The following is a 19,749-nucleotide window of genomic DNA, read 5'->3' as shown; positions in this document are numbered from 1 at the left end:
AACGACCATTGAACAGTTCTGACAGGTGCAACAAACACTAACCAGAAAATAACCACCCACAAACAAAAGTGGGAAAACAGGCTACCTAAGTATGGCTCTCAATCAGAGACAACGATAGACTGCTGACTCTGATTGAGAACCATACCAGGCCAAACACATAGAAATAGAAGACCTAGACCTACAACATAGAATACCCACCCACATCACACCCTGACCAAACTAAAAATAGAAACATACAAAGCAATCTACGGTCAGGGCGTGACAATAAAACTTGAGTCATCGGCATACATGAACAGTTTTGCTTTTAAGCCTTGGATTTCTAATCCTCTAATGTTGTTATTGGATCTGATTTTAATAGCCATAACGAATAGATATGGTGACAGTGGACACCCTTGTTTAACTCCTCTTGACAATTCAAAACTCTGAGAAGTAGCCGTTATTTACTATTTTACACCTGGGGTTGCTATACATTATTTTTACCCATTTTATAAGAGAATTACCGAAATTGAAAAAACCCAGGCATTCACAAATAAAATCCAGTCTTACTTTATCAAATGCCTTTTCAAAATCTGCTATAAATACCATTCCTGGCTTCTTATATGTTTCATGATGTTGTATTATTTCTAGTAGTTGTCGTATATTATCTCCAATGTATCGTCCATGTAAAAAACCTGTCTGATCAGGATGAACAATACCTTGTAAAACCCTTTTAATTCTGAGTGCTATGCATTTTGCTAGTATTTTTGCATCACAACATTGAAGTGTAAGGGGCCTCCAGTTTTTTAGATAGACTGGGTCTTTACATTTGCCATCTGGGTCTTGTTTTAATAATAGAGAAATCAAACCTTCCTGCTGAGTACCTGACAGACTACCATTTCTATAGGAGTAGTTAAAACAATCTAACAATGGAGCTTTTAGTATATCAAAAAATACTTGATATACCTCTACCGGTATGCCATCAAGCCCTGGGGTTTTTCCAGACTGAAAGGATTTAATAGCCTCAAAAAGTTCTTCCTCTGGAATTTGGCCTTCGCACTGATCTTTCTGTACATTTGTTAATTTTCCATTTTTTATATTATTTGGAAAGAATTCCTTACAATAATCTTCATTCAGTGGGAAAGGATGAGACGGAAAAGAGAACATCTGCCTAAAATAATTAGCTTCCTCTTTTAAAACATAATTTGGAGAATCATAGATGACTCTGTCTTCAGTAACGAGTTTCTGCAAATAATTTTTGTTAGCGTTCCTGTATTGGAGATTCAGGAAGAATTTTGTGCATTTTTCTCCATATTCCATCCAGTTTTCTTTGTTTTTGTAATAGATTACATTAGATCGTTCTTGAATAAGTTCCTCAAGTTCTTTTTGTTTTTCCTCTTACTTATTTTGTATCTCTGTAGTATCGTTTTTATTGCTATCTACCTGTACTATTAGTTCATTGATTTCCCTTGTTAGTCTTCTCTCTTTAGCTAGAAACTGCTTTTTTCTTATTGATGAATATTGAATTGAATGACCCCTGAAGGTACATTTAAAAGGTATCCCAAACAATAAGGGGATTTGCTGAACCTATATTATACTGGAAAAATTCAGTTATAAATTATTTTGTCTTAGTTAAAAATAAGTTGTCCTCCAGTAAACTTTGATAAAATTTCCAATATCCCTGTCCACGTGGAAAATCTATAAGAGTTATGTGAATGCCAATTAGATGATGATCCGATCGCATTCTGTCTCCTATTAAAATTGTTAAACTTTTGATGCAAGAGAGAAAGAGACAAGAAAGTAGTCAAGACGACTAGCTTGATTAAGTCTCCTCCATGTACAGTGGGGAGAACAAGTATTTGATACACTGCCGATTTTGCAGGTTTTCCTACTTACAAAGCATGTAGAGGTCTGTAATTTTTTTTATCATAGGTACACTCCAACTGTGAGAGACGGAATCGAAAACAAAAATCCAGAAAATCACATTGTATGATTTTTATTAAGTAATTAATTTGCATTTTATTGCATGACATAAGTATTTGATCACCTACTAACCAGTAAGAATTCCGGCTCTCACAGACCTGTTACTTTTTCTTTAAGAAGCCCTCCTGTTCTCCACTCATTACCTGTAGTAACTGCACCTGTTTGAACTCGTTACCTGTATAAAAGACACCTGTCCACACACTCAATCAAACAGACTCCAACCTCTCCACAATGGCCAAGACCAGAGAGCTGTGCAAGGACATCAGGGATAAAATTGTAGACCTGCACAAGGCTGGGATGGGCTACAGGACAATAGGCAAGCAGCTTGGTGAGAAGGCAACAACTGTTGGCGCAATTATTAGAAAATGGAAGAAGTTCAAGATGACGGTCAATCACCCTCGGTCTGGGGCTCCATGCAAGATCTCACCTCGTGGGGCATCATTGATCATGAGGAAGGTGAGGGATCAGCCCAGAACTACACGGCAGGACCTGGTCAATGACCTGAAGAGAGCTGGGTCCACAGTCTCAAAGAAAACCATTAGTAACACACTCTACGCCGTCATGGCTTAAAATCCTGCAGCGCACGCAAGGTCCCCTGCTCAAGCCAGCCCATGTCCAGGCCCGTTTGAAGTTTGCCAATGACCATCTGGATGATCCAGAGGAGGAATGGGAGAAGGTCATGTGGTCTGATGAGACAAAAATAGAGCTTTTTGGTCTAAACTCCAATCGCCGTGTTTGGAGGAAGAAGAAGGATGAGTACAACCCCAAGAACACCATCCCAACCGTGAAGCATGGAGGTGGAAACATCATTCTTTGGGGATGCTTTTCTGCAAAGGGGACAGGACGACTGCATCGTATTGAGGGGAGGATGGATGGGGCCATGTATCGCGACATCTTGGCCAACAACCTCCTTCCCTCAGTAAGAGCATTGAAGATGGGTCGTGGCTGGGTCTTCCAGCATGACAACGACCCGAAACACACAGCCAGGGCAACTAAGGAGTGGCTCCGTAAGAAGCATCTCAAGGTCCTGGAGTGGCCTAGCCAGTCTCCAGACCTGAACCCAATAGAAAATCTTTGGAGGGAGCTGAAAGCCCGTATTGCCCAGCGACAACCCCGAAACCTAAAGGATCTGGAGAAGGTCTGTATGGAGGAGTGGGCCAAAATCCCTGCTGCAGTGTGTGCAAACCTGGTCAAGAACTACAGGAAACGTATGATCTCTGTAATTGCAAACAAAGGTTTCTGTACCAAATATTAAGTTCTGCTTTTCTGATGTATCAAATACTTATGTCATGCAATAAAATGCAAATTAATTACTTAAAAATCATACAATGTGATTTTCTGGATTTTTGTTTTAGATTCCCGTCTCTCACAGTTGAAGTGTACCTATGATAAAAATTACAGACCTCTACATGCTTTGTAAGTAGGAAAAGCTGCAAAATCGGCAGTGTATCAAATACTTGTTCTCCCCACTGTATATCGACATAACCTGAAAGGTCGCTCAGTAAGGAAGAAGCCACTACGGTTTGCAACTGCACATGGGGACAAATTGGACCTCTACATGACCTCTACATGCTTTGTACGTAGGAAACCCTGCAAAATCGGCAGTGTATCAAATACTTGTTCTCCCCACTGTAGGTCTCGTTTTACTGTGGATAAAGACACTTTTCGCACCAAAGTACGTTCATCTCTAGGAGACAGAACGCGTCTCCTTCCTGAGCGGTACGACGGCTGCGTGGTCCCATGGTGTTTATACTTGCATACTATTGTTTGTACAGATGAACGTGGTACCTTCAGGCGTTTTGAAATTGCTCCTAAGGATGAACCAGACTTGTGGAGGTCTACAATTTTGTTCCTGAGGTCTTGGCTGATTTCTTTTGATTTTCCCATGATGACAAGCAGAGAGGCATGAGTTTGAAGATAGGCCTTGAAATACATCCACAGGTACACCTCCAATTGACTCAAATTATGTCAGTTAGCCTATCAGAAGCTTCTAAAGCCATGACATCATTTTCTGGAATTTCCCAAGCTGTTTAAAGGCACAGTCAACTTAGTGTATGTAAACTTCTGACCCACTGGAATTGTGATACAGTGAATTATAAGTGAAATAAATAATCTGTTTGTAAACAATTGTTTACAAAAAATGACTTGTGTCATGCACAAAGTAGATGTCCTAACCGACTTGCCAAAACTATAGTTTGTTAACCAGAAATTTGTGGAGAGGTTGAAAAACGAGTTTTAATGACTCCAACCTAAGTGTATGTAAACTTCCGACTTCAACTGTAGCCTCGTCATTGTTATTTTATTGTGTTACTTTTTATATATTTTTTTACTTTCATTTATTTTGTAAATATTTTCTTAACTCTTCTTGAACTGCACTGTTGGTTAAGGGCTTGTAAGTAAGCATTTCAAGGTAAGGTCTATACTTGTATTCGGCGCATGTGAGTTTGATTTGATTTTGATTAGACATTGAAATAGCCTACAGTGGGGAAAAAAATGCTTTGCTGCCAGTGCCATTTTCATCACCATAGGAAAAACTAAAACAAAACAAAAACCCTGTCGTAACCCTGACATAATAGCCTGCTTCTGTTGTGATAAAGGTCTGTCTGTCCTGATATGTCTGACTGCTGAGCTGAACACAGACAGTTTGAAGGAGAGGGGGCTTAGAGAAGGTTGTTGGTTGATTGAGACACCACCAGGAAGCCTGTTTATGCCATGAGAGATGTCAGACGTACTAGTACTGTAGTGCTTGGATATGGCAGCCCTATAAGGGATGAGAAGAACAGGCCATGGTTCACTTCACACACACACACCTCTCAGGGGCAAAGACCAGGCAGGGCATTTCATATGCATTTGGGATATGCATTGCTGTCTAATACAAGCGAGAATCACACCTCAAAAGACCTCAATATATTTCCTGTTTTGTTTTGCAGGTATCCTCGCATCGTAACATGAGGTGGATCTCACATTGAAATAGCTTACAGTAAAAAATGTTTTGCTTTGCTGCCAGTGCTATGTTCACCTCCACAGGAAACACTAAAACAAAACAAAACCCCTGCCATATTAGCCTGCTTCTGTTGTGAAAAGGGCCTGTCTGCGGTAATAGGTAATAGGTTTAGATGATTACTGTGTCACGGTGGAAAGCGAAGCCGTTTCCACTGCAGTAGGTACCCTGGCTCGTTGACCTCATTTTATTTGGCAAGTAGAGCTGTATTTGCCTTGTAACCTTGCTGAAGACTGACTAGCGTAGAAGTAGGTCCCCTCAGAAACAGAGGTGTGCCTGGGCCTGAACATCTCGCCATGACCATGACAGAGGACCCAGGGCGTTAAACTTCATTTCAGTCATTTATTCCGATGAAGGGCACCGTTGTCAGAAGATGGGGTGGCTGGGAGTGCAGGTATTATGTCAAGTACATCTACTGCTCTCTAACTGACGCATCAGCTGAGTCCAGCCTCTCCTGTGTGTAATATTGTCTTTTAACCTGCTAATTCTGTCAGCTGCGGCATAGCTATTGCTGACGTACAGTACGCAATAATTTAGCTCTTTGTTTCTGAGAACATGGCCTGTGTTAGTGATATAAAGCATCCGGTTTTGCTGCAGAAAGTGGAGGAATAGGGAGCAAACGGATGATGTGTTCAGCACAATACTTGTGCATAGCCTCTTGCTGTGGAGTGTGTTTGGGTGTGTGCTTTGCGTGCGTGTGGGAGGGAAGGAAAGCTGTCGCTTGTTCTTTCTCTAGAGGCCAGCACCCCAGTTCCCAACACACTGATGACACTTGCTCAAGCCATATCCAACAAGCCACACAGCTATTCAGTCGGGTGAACAAACACAAGCAACAGAAGCCAGGGTGAGGAGAAAAGAGGGCTGTTGCCAAGGGAGATCTATGTATTCTATGGCCATTAGTGCTAAAGCTTTTCAGTCTGCACAATTAAAGGCACAGAAGGATAATTTAGATTCTAAAGTGTGTATGTGCATATGCTCTTTCATATACGCTTTAAATAGAATTATCTATCCTCATGCGTTGAGCTAATGTCTGGCCTCATTGTTAAGCCACTATATTTTCCCTGCTGTTAGGGAAAATACAACGCTGTTCATGGCCAATATCCAATTATACTGTAATACAAACTAATGCTGGCCCATCCGTATTGTTGTTGATATGTGGAATGCCAGTATGTGCCGGTGAGTCTGACCTGCATCCGGCTGTTCTCCAGTGCATTCTCCAGCTCTAGTTTGGCTGCAACCGTCTCCTGCTGGTGGGTCTGCCGTAGCTGTTCTATGGCCGAGGCGTGGAGGTGGTTGAGCTCAGAGCGCAGAGAGGCTAGGAACCAGATAGAGAGAGACAGACCGGGTCCTTAGGGAGTTCCCCTCTATACACCACACAATAGAACAGGCCACCCTGGCTAATTAAAAACCCATTCATCATACAGTACATCCCCTACCTCTAACAAGCTACGTGATGGAATGTTCCAGCGTTGACCTTGATTCCTACAGGGAGGAGTGTGTTGTTCAGCTGCACTGTGTGTTTTAGTTTCCAATGGTTTTTCTGAGGGCTGCAAGTGTAGCATTTAACCAGCATGGTCCCCTATTGCTACATACAGTATGATCCTTCCCTCTGAAGGTCCTTACTCAGGGCTCTAGCCTCGTCTTACCCAGCATGGCCCTCGTTATTAGGGCACTAACCCGGTGTGTCTCCCTCCCTGCCAGGGCCCTTAACCCAGTGTGAGACCCTGTGACCATTCCCCATCAGGCCCTAACCCAGCCTGGCTCTTACTCAGCACGGCTCTTACCCAGCATGGCTTTGCCCTCGTCCTCCAGCTCGAAGCGTAGTGTCTGCAGCTCCTGCTCTGACTGCTGTTTGAGAGTCTCGATGCTGTGTCTGTGGGCCTCTCTCACAGACTGGAGCTCCATGTGGTGCTGCTGCCGCAGACGCTGCTCCAGCTCCTACACACAGAGGTCAAAGATCATGAGTGACACACAGGTTTAGGACAAACAAATGACATAGCAATTATTTTCTAGAACCTTTTGGCACGTATAACCGGTTTTCACCTGGTTGATGATGCTGGTTAACCAGAAAAAATAACCATTATGTTCATCCCTAGAAGGAATGGTCTGAAACGTATACGAAGAGTTCAGATGGTCAAGACAAAGAGGCACTGATCAGTTTGGGAGAATCTGGCAACAGCATCAGATTAACTCAACCGGCATGTTGCTGTGGGACTAAGTGTAGTTCAGTTACATAAGGGCTGGGAGGTACTCGGGCAGTGGCATGGCACCAGGGAGGGCTAAAGGGGAAACTTCCGCATGGAGCCAAAATACATATTTTAGACAATACTGCTGATCACGTTGGAATTATTTTACAATCAATGAGCACTTAAGCATATCATCAGTAGCTTGATGCGGCTATTGGAAGGCTGCCCTACGTTTTCCAGCAACAGCGAGCAGAGGCAAACACCACACATTACACCACTCCAAACTCAATTGAGAAGATAAAGCCGTTAACATGGCGAGGATACAGTCAAAACCTCACGAAAACACCTCTCATATAACACTAAAATCTCTTGAGAGTAGAGAAAGGGACAGAGAGAAGGAGAGAGTAGTGAGAGCAAGAGAAAGAGCGACAGAGACTGAGACAGAAAGAGAGAGACAGAGAAAAAGAGAGCGACAGAGACAGAGAGAGAGAGTGATAGCGGCTAAATCTAACTACAAACACAGACTTGTCCAACTGGCAAGGAAATAGCTGAATGGGAATGTGATGGAAATTTTATACATATGCTTTTCTTGTAACTAATTTCTGTGTTCTATTCATGTGCTGTTCTAAAAACGAATTTCTGTGTTCATGCAAGTGACTGATTGAACGAATCCTCACTTATCAGTATCTGCAATTTGGCAGTACGCCCAGACCTTCTTTTGAGAACGAAAGATTTCTCAGTTTCAAGGTCTCAGCTTAGAGAGGAGCCTCGTGAGGTGTTGGTCTGTCACATGTTATGAACCAGTATTGGTCGGTCACATCAATGAAACAAAACGGTAATGATGAATGAATTATGCTAAATCATGCAAATATAACTTGTCTATGTATAGCTGTATATAAAACAACTGCCGGGACTGCCCCAGCAGACATTCTGACAGACATTCTGAGGTTGTTGGAACCTCTCCAGCGCGCTGACAATAAACCATGATTCATTTAGGATTGACTTCGAGTGTCCCTGTGTAAGAATTTCCATGACAGGAACATCCAATAGACACGACACCAGATTGATAGGGATCAAACAAGATTAGAGATTAAGATGGAAATAGAAAGAGAACAGTGCATTTCAATCAACATATGACTTGTATAAGACCAAATCAAATAAGCCTTAAAGAGTAGGCTTGGGCTATATGCCATTTGTACCATATACCGACAGTATGATTTTCAATACCGTATAAAAAAATAAGAAAAACGGGAAAATAACAATAATTGCTGTTTTTCGGGGTTGGGGGGGGGCGCCCCCGCCTCACGGGAGCTGCAGGGTTGCATGCTACGCCACAGTTTATAACTATAAATTAAGTATAACTGCAAGAAACATAAGATGTGTCAAATAAATTCAAACCAGGTCAGGGCTCCAGTTATGCATCTGGTTTGCTAACTAAAAATCTGAATACCACCCAAACCTATTAAAGAGTAAACAGGAATAAATCAGTGGTGACATGATGTTGCAATGATTCTGGTTGTTGAATGCCATACAACAGTTAGTGGTTGAGCCCCAGCAGTGTGAAGTGTGTGTGTGTGTGTGTGTGTGTGTGTGTGTGTGTGTGTGTGTGTGTGTGTGTGTGTGTGTGTGTGTGTGTACAGTCCCTTGCAAAAGTATTTGGACCCCTTGATTTCTTCACATTTTATTGTGTTACAAAGTGGGATTAACATTTATTTAATTGTACATTTTTTGTCAACAATCTACACAAAATACTCTGACGCCAAAGTGGAAGAAAAATTGGAACACTTTTTAAGATGAACACAAATGTAATAACTCAAATATAGTCGTGGCATAAGTATTCAGCTCCCTGAGTCAATACATGTAATAAACACCTTTGGCATTGATTACAGCCGTGAGTCTTCTTGGGTAAATCTATAAGGGCTTTGCATGCCTGGACTGTGCAATATTTGCCCATTATTCTTCTCTAAATTATTCAAGCTCTGTCAAGATGTTTGGGATCATGTCAATTTTCAAGTCTTGCCATAGATTCTTAAGCAGATTTAAGTGAACACTGTAACTTGGCCACTCAGGACCATTCACTGTTCACTGGCCTCTTGGTAAGCAACTCCAGTGTATATTTGGCATTGTGTTATAGGTTATTGTCCTGCTGAAAGGTGAATTCCTCTCCCAGTCTAAAGCAGGTTTTCCTCTAGGATTTTGCCTGTACTTAGCTCCATCCCGTTTCTTTTTATCCTGAGAAACTCCCCAGTATTGCCGTCAAGCATACCCATACAGTACCATAATGTAGCCACCACAACGCTTGAAAATAAGGAGGTAGTTACTCAGTGATGTGTTGTATATGCCCCGAACATAAGGCTTTGATTTAGGCCAAAAAGTGTATTCCTTTGCTGTGTTTTTTTGCAGTATTACTTCAGTGTCTTGGAATATTCTGTATAATTTGTATTCTTCTTTTCACTCTGTTATTTAGGTCATTATTGTGGACACACTACAATGTTGTTGATCCATCCTCAGTTTTCTCCCATCACAGCCATTTAATAACTCAGTAGCTGTTTTAAAATCACCAATGGCCTCATGGTAACATCCTTCAGCAGCTTCATTCCTGTCCTATGTTCAGAAGGTAGACTGTATCTTTGATGTGTCTGGGTGGTTTAATACATAATCCACAGGATAATTCTTAGAGATATTCAATGTCTGATTTGTTATTTTTACCCATCATTGCCCTTCTTTATGAGGCGTTTGAAAAAGCTCCCTGGTCTTTGTAGTTGAATCTGTCCTTGGAATTCAATACTTGACAGAGGGGCCTTAAAGATGTTGTATGTATGGAGGTCAGAGGAAGGGTTAGTCATTCAAAAATCATGTCAACCCCTTTTATTTGACACAGAGTGAGTCCATGTAATTTATTATGTGATTTGTTAAGCCAAATGTTGGTCCTGAACTATGTTAGGCTTGCCTAAAGAAAGGGACTGAATACTTGTGCAACGACTATATTTTAGTTATAAATTTTTTATTTACCCCCCCCCAAAACAAATCTTGCACTTTGACATTAAAGTATTTTGTGTAGATTGATGACAAAAAAATGACAACTAAATCAAGTTTAACCCCTCTTTGTAACACAATAAAATGTGAAGAAATCTAAGGGGTCTGTGACAAATCATTTGTTGTTTTGAAACTGTACTCCAGCACTTTGGATTTGAAATGATACAATAACTATGGAATTAAAATTCTGACTGTCAACTTTAATGAGGGTATTTTCATCCATATCGGATGAATCGTTTAGAAATTACAGAACTATTTTAACGTAGTCCCTCCATTGTAGGGAACCAAAAGTATGGGGACAAATTCACTGTGTGTGTATTAACGTAGTCAAAAGTTGAGTATTTGGTCCCAGATTCCTAGCATACAATATTTACGTCAAGCTTGTGACTCTAAAAACTTGTTGGATACATTGCTGTTTGTTTTGGTTGTGTTTCAGATTATTTTGTGCCCTATAGATGTGTCATTTTGGAGTCACTTTTATTGTACATAAGAATAGAACATGTTTCTAAACAATTTTACATGAATGTTCAGACCCTTTACTCAGTACTTTGTTGAAGCACCTTTGGCAGCGATTACAGCATCGAGTCTTCTTGGGTATGATACTACAAGCTTTGCACACCTGTATTTGGGGAGTTTCTCCCATTCTTCCCTGAAGATCCTCTCAAGCTCTGTCAGGTTGGATGGGGAGCGTTGCTGCACAGCTATTTTCAGTTATCTCCAGAGATGTTCGATCAGGTTCAAGTCTGGGCTCTGGCTGGGCCACTCAAGGACATTCAGAGACTTGTCCCGAAGCCACTGCTGCGTTGTTTTGGCTTAGGGTCGTTGTCCTGTTGGAACGTGAACCTTCGCCGCAGTCTGAGGTCTGGAGTGCTATGGAGACGGTTTTCATCAAGGATCTCCCTGTACTTTGCTCCGCTCATCTTTGCCTCAATCCTAACTAGTCTCCCAGTCCATGCAACTGAAAAACATCTCCACAGCATGATGCTGCTACCACCATGCGTCACCTTAGGGATGGAATAGGCCAGGCGATGAGCAGTGACAGATTTCCTCCAGACGTGACGCTTGGCATTCAAGCCAAACCGTTCAATTTTGGTTTCATCAGACCAGAGAATCTTGTTTCTAATGGTCTGAGAGTCCTTTATGTGCCTTTTGGCAAACTCCAACCGGGCTGTCATGTGCCTTTTACTGAGGGGTGGCTTCCGTTTGGCCACTCCATCATAAAGGCCTGATTGGTGGAGTGCTGCAGAGATGGTTGTCCTTCAAGAAGCTTCTCCCATCTCCACAGAGGAACTCTGGAGCTCTGTCGGGTTCTTGGTCACCTCCCTGACCACGGTTCTTGTCCCCCGATTGCTCAGTTTGGCCGGGCGGCCAGCTCTAGGAAGAGTATTGGTGGTTCCAAACTTCTTCCATTTAAGAATTTGAGGCCACTGTGTTCTTGGGGACCTTCAATGCTGCAGAAATGTTTTGTTACCCTTCCCCATATCTGTGCCTCGACACAATCCTGTCTCGGAGCTCTTCGGACAATTCCTTCGACCTCATGGCTTGGGTTTTGCTCTGACATGCACTGTCAACTGTGGGACCTTATATAGACAGGTGTGTGCCTTTCCAAATCATGTCCAATCAATTGAATTTACCACAGGTGGCCCCCAATCAAGTTGTAGAAAGATCTCAAGGATGATCAATGGAAACAGGATGCACCTGAGCTCAATTTCGAGTCTCATAGCAAAGGGTCTGATACTTATGTAAATAAGGTTTTTTATTTTTATTTCTAAAAACCTGTTATCGATTTGCCATTGTGGGGTATTGTGTGTAGATTGTTTAAATAAATTAAAATCTCAGCAATTTTAGAATAAGGCTGTAACGTAACAAAATGTGAAAAAAGTACTTTCCAAAGGCATTGTAGATGTGAATTGTTAGCCGGTGGTCCGTGCATTGTGTTTGTGCATTAGCCAACTCCTCTGTGTGTTTGTTAATGTATAGGTTGGCAATGATAGAGGAGCTGGCTACAGTACACGGTATGAGACTAGGCAAGTTAATTACCTGTATCTTTTCTCTCAGGTCTAAAACCCTGCGTCTGTTAAGTAGTTTGTCAATCTTAACTCCATTGCAGTCAGTCAATAACCATGAATTAGCTGTTAGAAACACGTGTAGATGGAGAGAGCCTATTTCATTGTGTGCCTATTCATTCAGCTGATACTGTGTAAGCCTGGGCACGAATGAAAAATAAGATAAGATTGAACGGCGCATAATCTATAGCTTGAAAGAACCTCAAGCTTCATACCTCGAACTAGGTGATTTGCTGAAATCGGGACACCGTGAAAAAGTAGCTCCTAGTTTGGATGTTAAAGTATGTGTGGAGAATATTTGTAAGCGTTTTAATTAGCCTTGTATAACAGTGCCTGTCATGTAAATAGATCATATCAGTGGATATGTGTTCCCACTGTAGGCAAGGTGAAACTAGATTTGTCCCTAATGCCTCAAACAAGACAATTCAGTTTGCTTTGCTAACACGCTAAATGCCTTAGTCCTCAGAAAATGTGTCTAGAACAAACTAAACCCTTAATACATTTACCCCTGCAAAGGTTTGTACATTTTAGAACAACTTTGAGTCAACCTAGACCCTATTCAAGAGCGAACATCTATTGAGATAAATGTGTCCTTAGGGTGTGGTATATTTTTTAATTAGCAGACATGAAAGACTTTTCGGCCCATTCAATCACCGATGACTCATGGGTCTTTTGCTTCTAATCCAATCTGTGGCTGGAGAGGTGAGACAGAATGCTTGGGGACATTCAGTCAGCTTTGCACAACGCCTGCATGAGCACTTCACATAAATACCATCCAAGGGTTTTTGAATGTCAAAAAGATGCCTCAGAGTAAGGTTGAATGTATTTCAAAATGTCCTTGACTGTATAACGGAATGTTAAGTGCAGAAAAACGTATTTCTTCCCTTTTCTTTGGAAGGAAAGGTTCAGTGTTAGTTGAAAAAGTCAATGTCTTCATATTTTTCAGAAGTCTATATTTTCATGTATTGGGTATGTCAGGATTGGCAAATGAGTTTTGATTCATACTTCAACCTTCATTATGAAATGCCCAGACTAGTATTGAGATGTCAGTGTTTTGGGGTATAGTCAGTAAGTCTGTTATATGTAAAGATGGAGAGAGGGGCATTACTGTTATGCCAAAAAGTGGTACCCGCTCTTCGGCTATCAGTGTTTCATTTTTGTGAGGAGCAAATGCAGCCTTCTCCAGCTAAGATTGTGCCACAGTGAACCCAGCAGCCCGGTAGCATTTACATATCAAACACCGGTGAATAATGAACAGAACCCATCACCTTGCTGTTCTAGACCTTCACAGTTTGCCCATGTATGAGCCTGGCTGGCAGTCTGCCTTTCAAGCATGAACCCATGCGACTAAATGCATGACCCGCGCTGATCGATATAGCTACCTCTCGCTACACAACTCACTCTCGTGTCCTATAAAAGAGCTTTAGGAGCAGAGAGGCTGATTTAAAAAGATCTGGATCTGAGCATGAAGCTAATGCTAACACTGGGACTCCTGGATGACTGGCTTATGGATCAGAGTTATTGCCCCCGGCTGTGCTGATAGCAAACTCATCACCATCTGAATTACTATTACACAGATGCCTCGCCAGATTCCTCAGACGTTCCCATACTATTACATTACCTCACTACATTACTCATAAGCTGCTGTAAAGATTCCCTGGAACAATATTAGCTGTGTTGCATCGTAATTCCATCAAAAACTATGCTGCTGCTGCTCCGTAGCCTATTCGTTTTAAAGTGAAAGGAACTGAAAATCAGTGTGTGTCCTAAACAGCAATAATTCAATCAGGGTCAGGTCCAAATCACTGATCCGCTCAGAAGTCAACAGCTCCACGTCTCTGGTAATGTTGATGGACTCACTGTTGCAAAAGTCCATCTAGCCACATCACCAGCTATTTCACCAGTATATCTCCACTGTCTCTCCTCATTCTCTGCACCCGACTGATATCCAGTCTTACTGACACATCAGAGTCTATACTGGCCCATCATGCCTCAAATAGCTAATCTAATGCTCTAACGTCACAATTGGGGATATTTCACACGGGCAGTGACTCTGGCAGTCAGATAGGTGTCACAGAGTTCTGCTCTGAGCCAGGTTCTAAATGGTCACACCTTGAGGTCGTGCTGACGGGTCTCCTCCAGGTCCTGCATGGCGCAGCAGTGGGCCTCCTGCAGGCTGTATTCCCTGCGCTGGTACTCCAGCTGCAGCTCCTGGAGCTGCTGGCTCAGATGCTCCCTCTCCTGACTGAACTGGGCCTGCAGCTGCTGCAGGGAGCTCTGTGACTGAGACAGCTGCATCTCCAGACTCTGCTTCAGCAACGAGATCTGACGAAAGGGAGAAGTAGAGAAGGAGAGAGAAAAGGAGAGAGACGGTGTAGAAAAAAGAACAGCTTGGATCAGATTGCACGTAGTGTCATTAGTTCCTATATTACAGGTTTGCGAGACCTGTCTGTATACTTCATTCACTAACCTAGGCCTACTTCGTTAGACAAAAACAGATATACATTTTTAACGCTAGCTTGTTATGACCTGAAGAAACACAACCTTCAATTTGTTGTTAGAGGGTGCATCAAAAAGTCATTTTGAAACCAATTATACCCTCATAATACTTATTTCAATATGGTAGGCCTGCAGCAACTTTGGCTGCTTTGCAATGGTGGAAAAAGTAAAAGTGAAAGTCACCCAGTAAAATACTACTTGAGTAAAAGTCTAACAGTATTTGGTTTTAAATGTACTTAGTATCAAAAGTAAATGGAATTGCTAAATTATACTTAAATATCAAAAGTAAAAGTATGAATGATTTCAAAATTCCTTATATTAAGCAAACCATTTTTTACATTTACGGATAGCTAGGGGCACACTCCAATACTCCAACATGAATTTACAAACAAAGCATGTGTGTTTAGTGAGTCCGCCAGATCAGAGGCAGTAGAGATGACCAGGGATGTTCTTGATAAGTGCGTGAATTGGACAATTTTCCGTCAAAATGTAACGAGTACTTTTGGATGGCAGGGAAAATGTATGGAGTAAAAAGTACATTCTTTTTTTAGGAATGTAGTGAAGTAAAAGTAAAAGTTGTCAAAAATATAAATAGTCAAGTAAAGTACAGATACCCCCCAAAAACGACTTAAGCAGTACTTTAAAGTATTTTTTACTTAGGTACTTTACACCACTGCTGCTTTGCAGCCTTTGGCGGCACCCTACACGTACTGTTGTGTATGTTTGATCAACGGCTCAGTGTGTGATCAACATGAGAACTCAGTCACGCCACATTAATCAGCCAGGCCTCATTAGGAGTTACAGCCTATTACTACAGAGTATTATTACTGTGAATAATGAGACCGACCGGGCCCTAAGCAGGAGAGGTGGAACGTGTGGGAGGAAAAGATCCACGGTGGTGACACCTCCATAAGTCACCCTGACTCTGCTGCTAGCTGAGTCAGGGTGACTCAGGAAGCATCTGGAGCTACACCGTTAAGTAGGAGCTCAGAGTTAGAATGCGCCCCTTCCCCCCCACATGCAGAGATTTTTCCAGCATCTGTGTAATAAAAAATGTGGACAACAAACAGTATGGAGTGCATAGTGCATTATCAGTGTTATAATGCTGTGACGTGTATTCGTTTGGCTCTGGGCGGAACATAACATAGTGATACTGTGGACATGGCAGACAAACTGCAGTGATCTAAGTGGAGTCAGTAGACGTGTCTGTGGGTTCATGCCAGTGAGGGACTAGTGGGCTTTAGTGGTGATCAAGCCGTGGGGTGCTGCTGACACTAAAGTGGGGCCATTGACAGAAGACATTCACACCTCCATTAGAATCAATACCTACACTGCCTTGGAGTGAACAAGAGGCGACACACAGGATCTGTATAGCTGTAATGCTCACTGTGTGCCAGACTTATTATCAAAGTCATCTGCTGCAGGGCCAAATGTGACTACTATCAAAATGGCACTACTCGTCATCCCTGATAGAATCACAACCACTTGTGAAGAGGGATAAGAGGCTGCTGAATGCCTTCCGTTGGGACCTGAGCGCAAACAACAACATTCCTAACTCAGAGAAGGCTCAGATGTGGTTATTATGGCACAACAAAGAGAGCAGGAGGTACAGTAAATCACACGCCACTCAGAGAGGCTGTAATTCTGTCTCATCAAAATAACAGAAATGTACACCTTTCACAGTGTCAGGAAGAGGAAAAAGCCTCCAGTGTGATGTGCACCAGGAGTCAGTTACAGAGCATAAAGAGAATATCAATGTTCAGAAGAAGGCAGATTTAGGTAATCAGTGTTTCATGCGTGTTGCCTGGGAACTGGGTGACGTTGGTTCACTGCAGTAGCAACCAGTCACAGTGGTTCTATAACAACCCTCTCTGTATAGAGACAAGGAGTGAAGAGAGAAACCACACACACACAGACACACACACACACACGTTGGCACATTCAACACTGCAAGTGTCCCCCACAAGAAGCACTCACCTGCGTACAGCACGCTGTAACGAAAGGAAAATGGACGCTGTAAAACCAGCATCGTTAGTGCAAACCAGGCCAAGTCCACACAACGCCATCATGCTAGCCACGCACACCAGTTGAATATACTGATGTTTGTCTGTAAACACACTATAGTGAGGGAGAAACAAAGAGCGCCAAGTGGAGCAGGTGTGTAAGTAGACTAAAAGCTCAGACACACCGGTAGGACTGTCCAACGTTTGCCTGCCGACAATACTTAGCACCTCTGAACAGAGTGTTGGCAGTCCATCTAATTTGTGTTCACACAGCAAAGACCTTGGAAGTGGTCAGCCACTCAGCCTAAAATACTAAATACTCCAAACCAGAAGGTGGCAGTAGCATTGTTTGGCAATGCATATCTGTGCGCGTTGTGGCCGTATTGCTTACGGTCTAGATTCCAAGTTATCTACGCTAATGTTGCTATTTTGTAGAAAGACCTTGTTGATACTAGCCAGATGGCCACAGCTAGATAACTACTTAGCAAGATGACAAAGAAACAATTTAATTCACTCTCCATAATCCCATACTGCAAGTGCCAGCCGATAGCCAAATGTTTATCTAGCTAGCTAAATGTTTATCTAGCTATTCGCTAAATAGGGCAACATAACTAGCTAGCTAAGGACACTGCACTAACTCAGCAGCTAACACAGGCAGTTGTTTCATGGAAACTAGCTAATCCATTATGATTTCATTCTAACGTCAATACTAGCTACAGTGGTTAGCTAACTTGGAGGAAGTGCTTACCATCCCATAGCCTACATTGCATATAAAGTGTGACTGGCTCATCCGTAGATGTACGGAGGAAATGCCCTCTTTTCCCCCTTTTTTTTGTTGGCACCCCCCTTGGGGGTCGTGCTCTCTGATTGGCTCAAAGTCAAGTTGTAGACCACTGACAAGAACAGCGATTCTTCAAGTAGAATCCGTAGATTCGTCGCTACCGGATTGGCACGCAGCATCTATCGCTTTTCTTCTAGCAAGAGAAGGAACAGCCTCCCTCTGTGATAAGTACTTATCGGCAGTCTATCGGCAGTGAGATTCTCAGTGTGTTTCATGCTTACATTACTGATTGACTTATGTTTAGCTTCACTGAGCTGAGTGGCGCTATGGGTGTGAACAAAATACACAGGAACACAGGGAAACATTCAGGAGTCAACCATGTCAAAACAAAGGCAAAAAATATATAAAAGGGGCAGAGAGGAGAGGGAAGCCAGGTTAGGGTATCTCTTTATCAGGGAGTGGTTGGAGTATCATGAGGGATAGCCAAGTTGGTGAGGACAGACGAGCCCTTTTTCTCTAGATGATTGAAAACAACAGGAAAAGATGAGCAGCACTGCCTATTTCAATGTTTGAATGGATGACAAGACACTGTGAAATATGGTGATATCTCAGTTCAGTAAAAAAAAATTACTTACTACTGTCAAACCTAATTATTATCTGTGAAATGCCCTGAATGTTAATGCCATTAGCAAGTACAAGTGCATTAAAAGTTTTCGTTTTTAATTCGATTTGATTGGCCCATTCAGTCCCCTCCACAGGGCTGCCAGTGCCAGTTTGGGAAGACTTCAAATGTCATCATTTGAATAGATATCCAATAAATTCCCCATGTTTTATCTTCATACACTTTGTGTGAGTGACAGTGCTAGCTGTAGCTACGGTGGGAGTTACAGCTAAGTAGCGGAACAGGCTTCTCAGCAGTCTCTCATTGTCATGGCTGGTATCTGCATGTGTACGGCGAGGCCCTGAGCACTCTCCTCTCACCTATTCATGGACATTTGAAAGTGGATGATTTAATATGGTATGACATACACTTCCAAAATGTTTCATTATATTTTGGGTTAAGTGGTGGAAATGTATAACCTATGCTCTTGACCTTACAGTATGTAAAGTAGTCACGGAATCCCTATATAAATCCCAGCTCAACAAAATACTTTGCACTGATGGGACTAGTGGACAGACAAATGACATAGTCCTTTTACTCTCCATGTATCCTGGAGCCCAGTCATAATGTGGACATGGGGCAGAGTAGGCTGTGTATATCACAGTCAAGGTCTTCACAGGTCCAGCCGAAAACCCGTGACCCAACCGGGTCGGATCCGAAATTCTGTAGTTGACTCTCAGATCTAGGTCGGATCGGATTTGATTGTCACGGGTATGTGTAATTATAATTACAGAACGCGACTGCTGCAGTGGAGTTAGAGTTAGAGGTAGAGGTAGAGTTAGAGGTAGAGTTAGAGGTAGAGGTAGAGGTAGAGGTAGAGGTAGAGGTAGAGGTAGAGAGAGAGAGAGAGAGAGAGAGAGAATTGTATGCTGCTGCTCAGGCTTTTCACGAGAGTGGCGCATGTAGCCAATCACAAGTCATCAAAGCGTCACTAGCCTCTGGCTCTGTGTGTGCGGTGGCAAGCAAGTTAGGAGATCAATGGAAGATGGAACTAAAATGACGGAATTAAAAGTTAAACGTGTAGCCTCCCGGGTGGTGCAGTGGTCTAAGGCACTGCATCGCAGTGCTAGCTGTGCCAACAGAGATTCCGGGGTCGAGTCCAGGCTCTGTCGCAGCCGGCCGCGACCGGGAGGCCCATGGGGTGGCAACACAAGTAGCCTCAATTAGCCAACCCAGCTAGCTTAACCAGCTAGCTTCTCTTCATGGTTTGATGCAGTCAAAACAGGTGCTATGTAATCAGATTGGTTGATAAATAACCTAGATTTGACAGCTAAAAGTTAGTAACTAGTGCGAGTTGGCTTGGTTGCTGTGGTCTTTCTCTCCCTCCTCTTCGTGCCATTCAGCCACATATAAACACACACACCGCATGACCCCTGCCCTGCTTGCTGCTCCTTCATTCCTCTCTTCCTCCCTCAGTGCCTGCATAAACAGCTTCAGTTTAATTATCTGCTGCTTCCCTCACTCGGACCGGATCAGACCGAGTCTGGACCCGAAAAGGCTCTTTACGGGGCCAGGTCCGGTTGTCCTCTAGTCCATTTATTTATTCGGCTAGGATCT

At 42.7% G+C, this 19,749-nt stretch overlaps 1 protein-coding gene across 3 annotated transcripts in view; it reads right to left on the bottom strand.

Moving 5' to 3' along the window:
* Positions 1-19,749, bottom strand: part of LOC129825072 (protein FAM184A-like) — a 158,982-nt gene that overhangs the window by 24,895 nt on the left and 114,338 nt on the right. For all 3 annotated transcript variants that reach the window (XM_055884827.1, XM_055884829.1, XM_055884828.1), the window contains exons 11-13: positions 14,361-14,573; positions 6,745-6,898; positions 6,148-6,275 (exon numbers count right to left, since the gene is read on the bottom strand). In XM_055884827.1, the coding sequence (XP_055740802.1) occupies positions 6,148-6,275; positions 6,745-6,898; positions 14,361-14,573 (495 nt within the window). The remainder of the gene's footprint in view (positions 1-6,147; positions 6,276-6,744; positions 6,899-14,360; positions 14,574-19,749) is intronic.

Source organism: Salvelinus fontinalis, chromosome 27, assembly GCF_029448725.1.
Source record: "Salvelinus fontinalis isolate EN_2023a chromosome 27, ASM2944872v1, whole genome shotgun sequence".
Taxonomy (NCBI): domain Eukaryota; kingdom Metazoa; phylum Chordata; class Actinopteri; order Salmoniformes; family Salmonidae; genus Salvelinus; species Salvelinus fontinalis.
The sequence above is the reverse complement of the archived record's forward strand: the minus strand, read 5'-3'. Positions and strand labels throughout refer to the sequence as shown.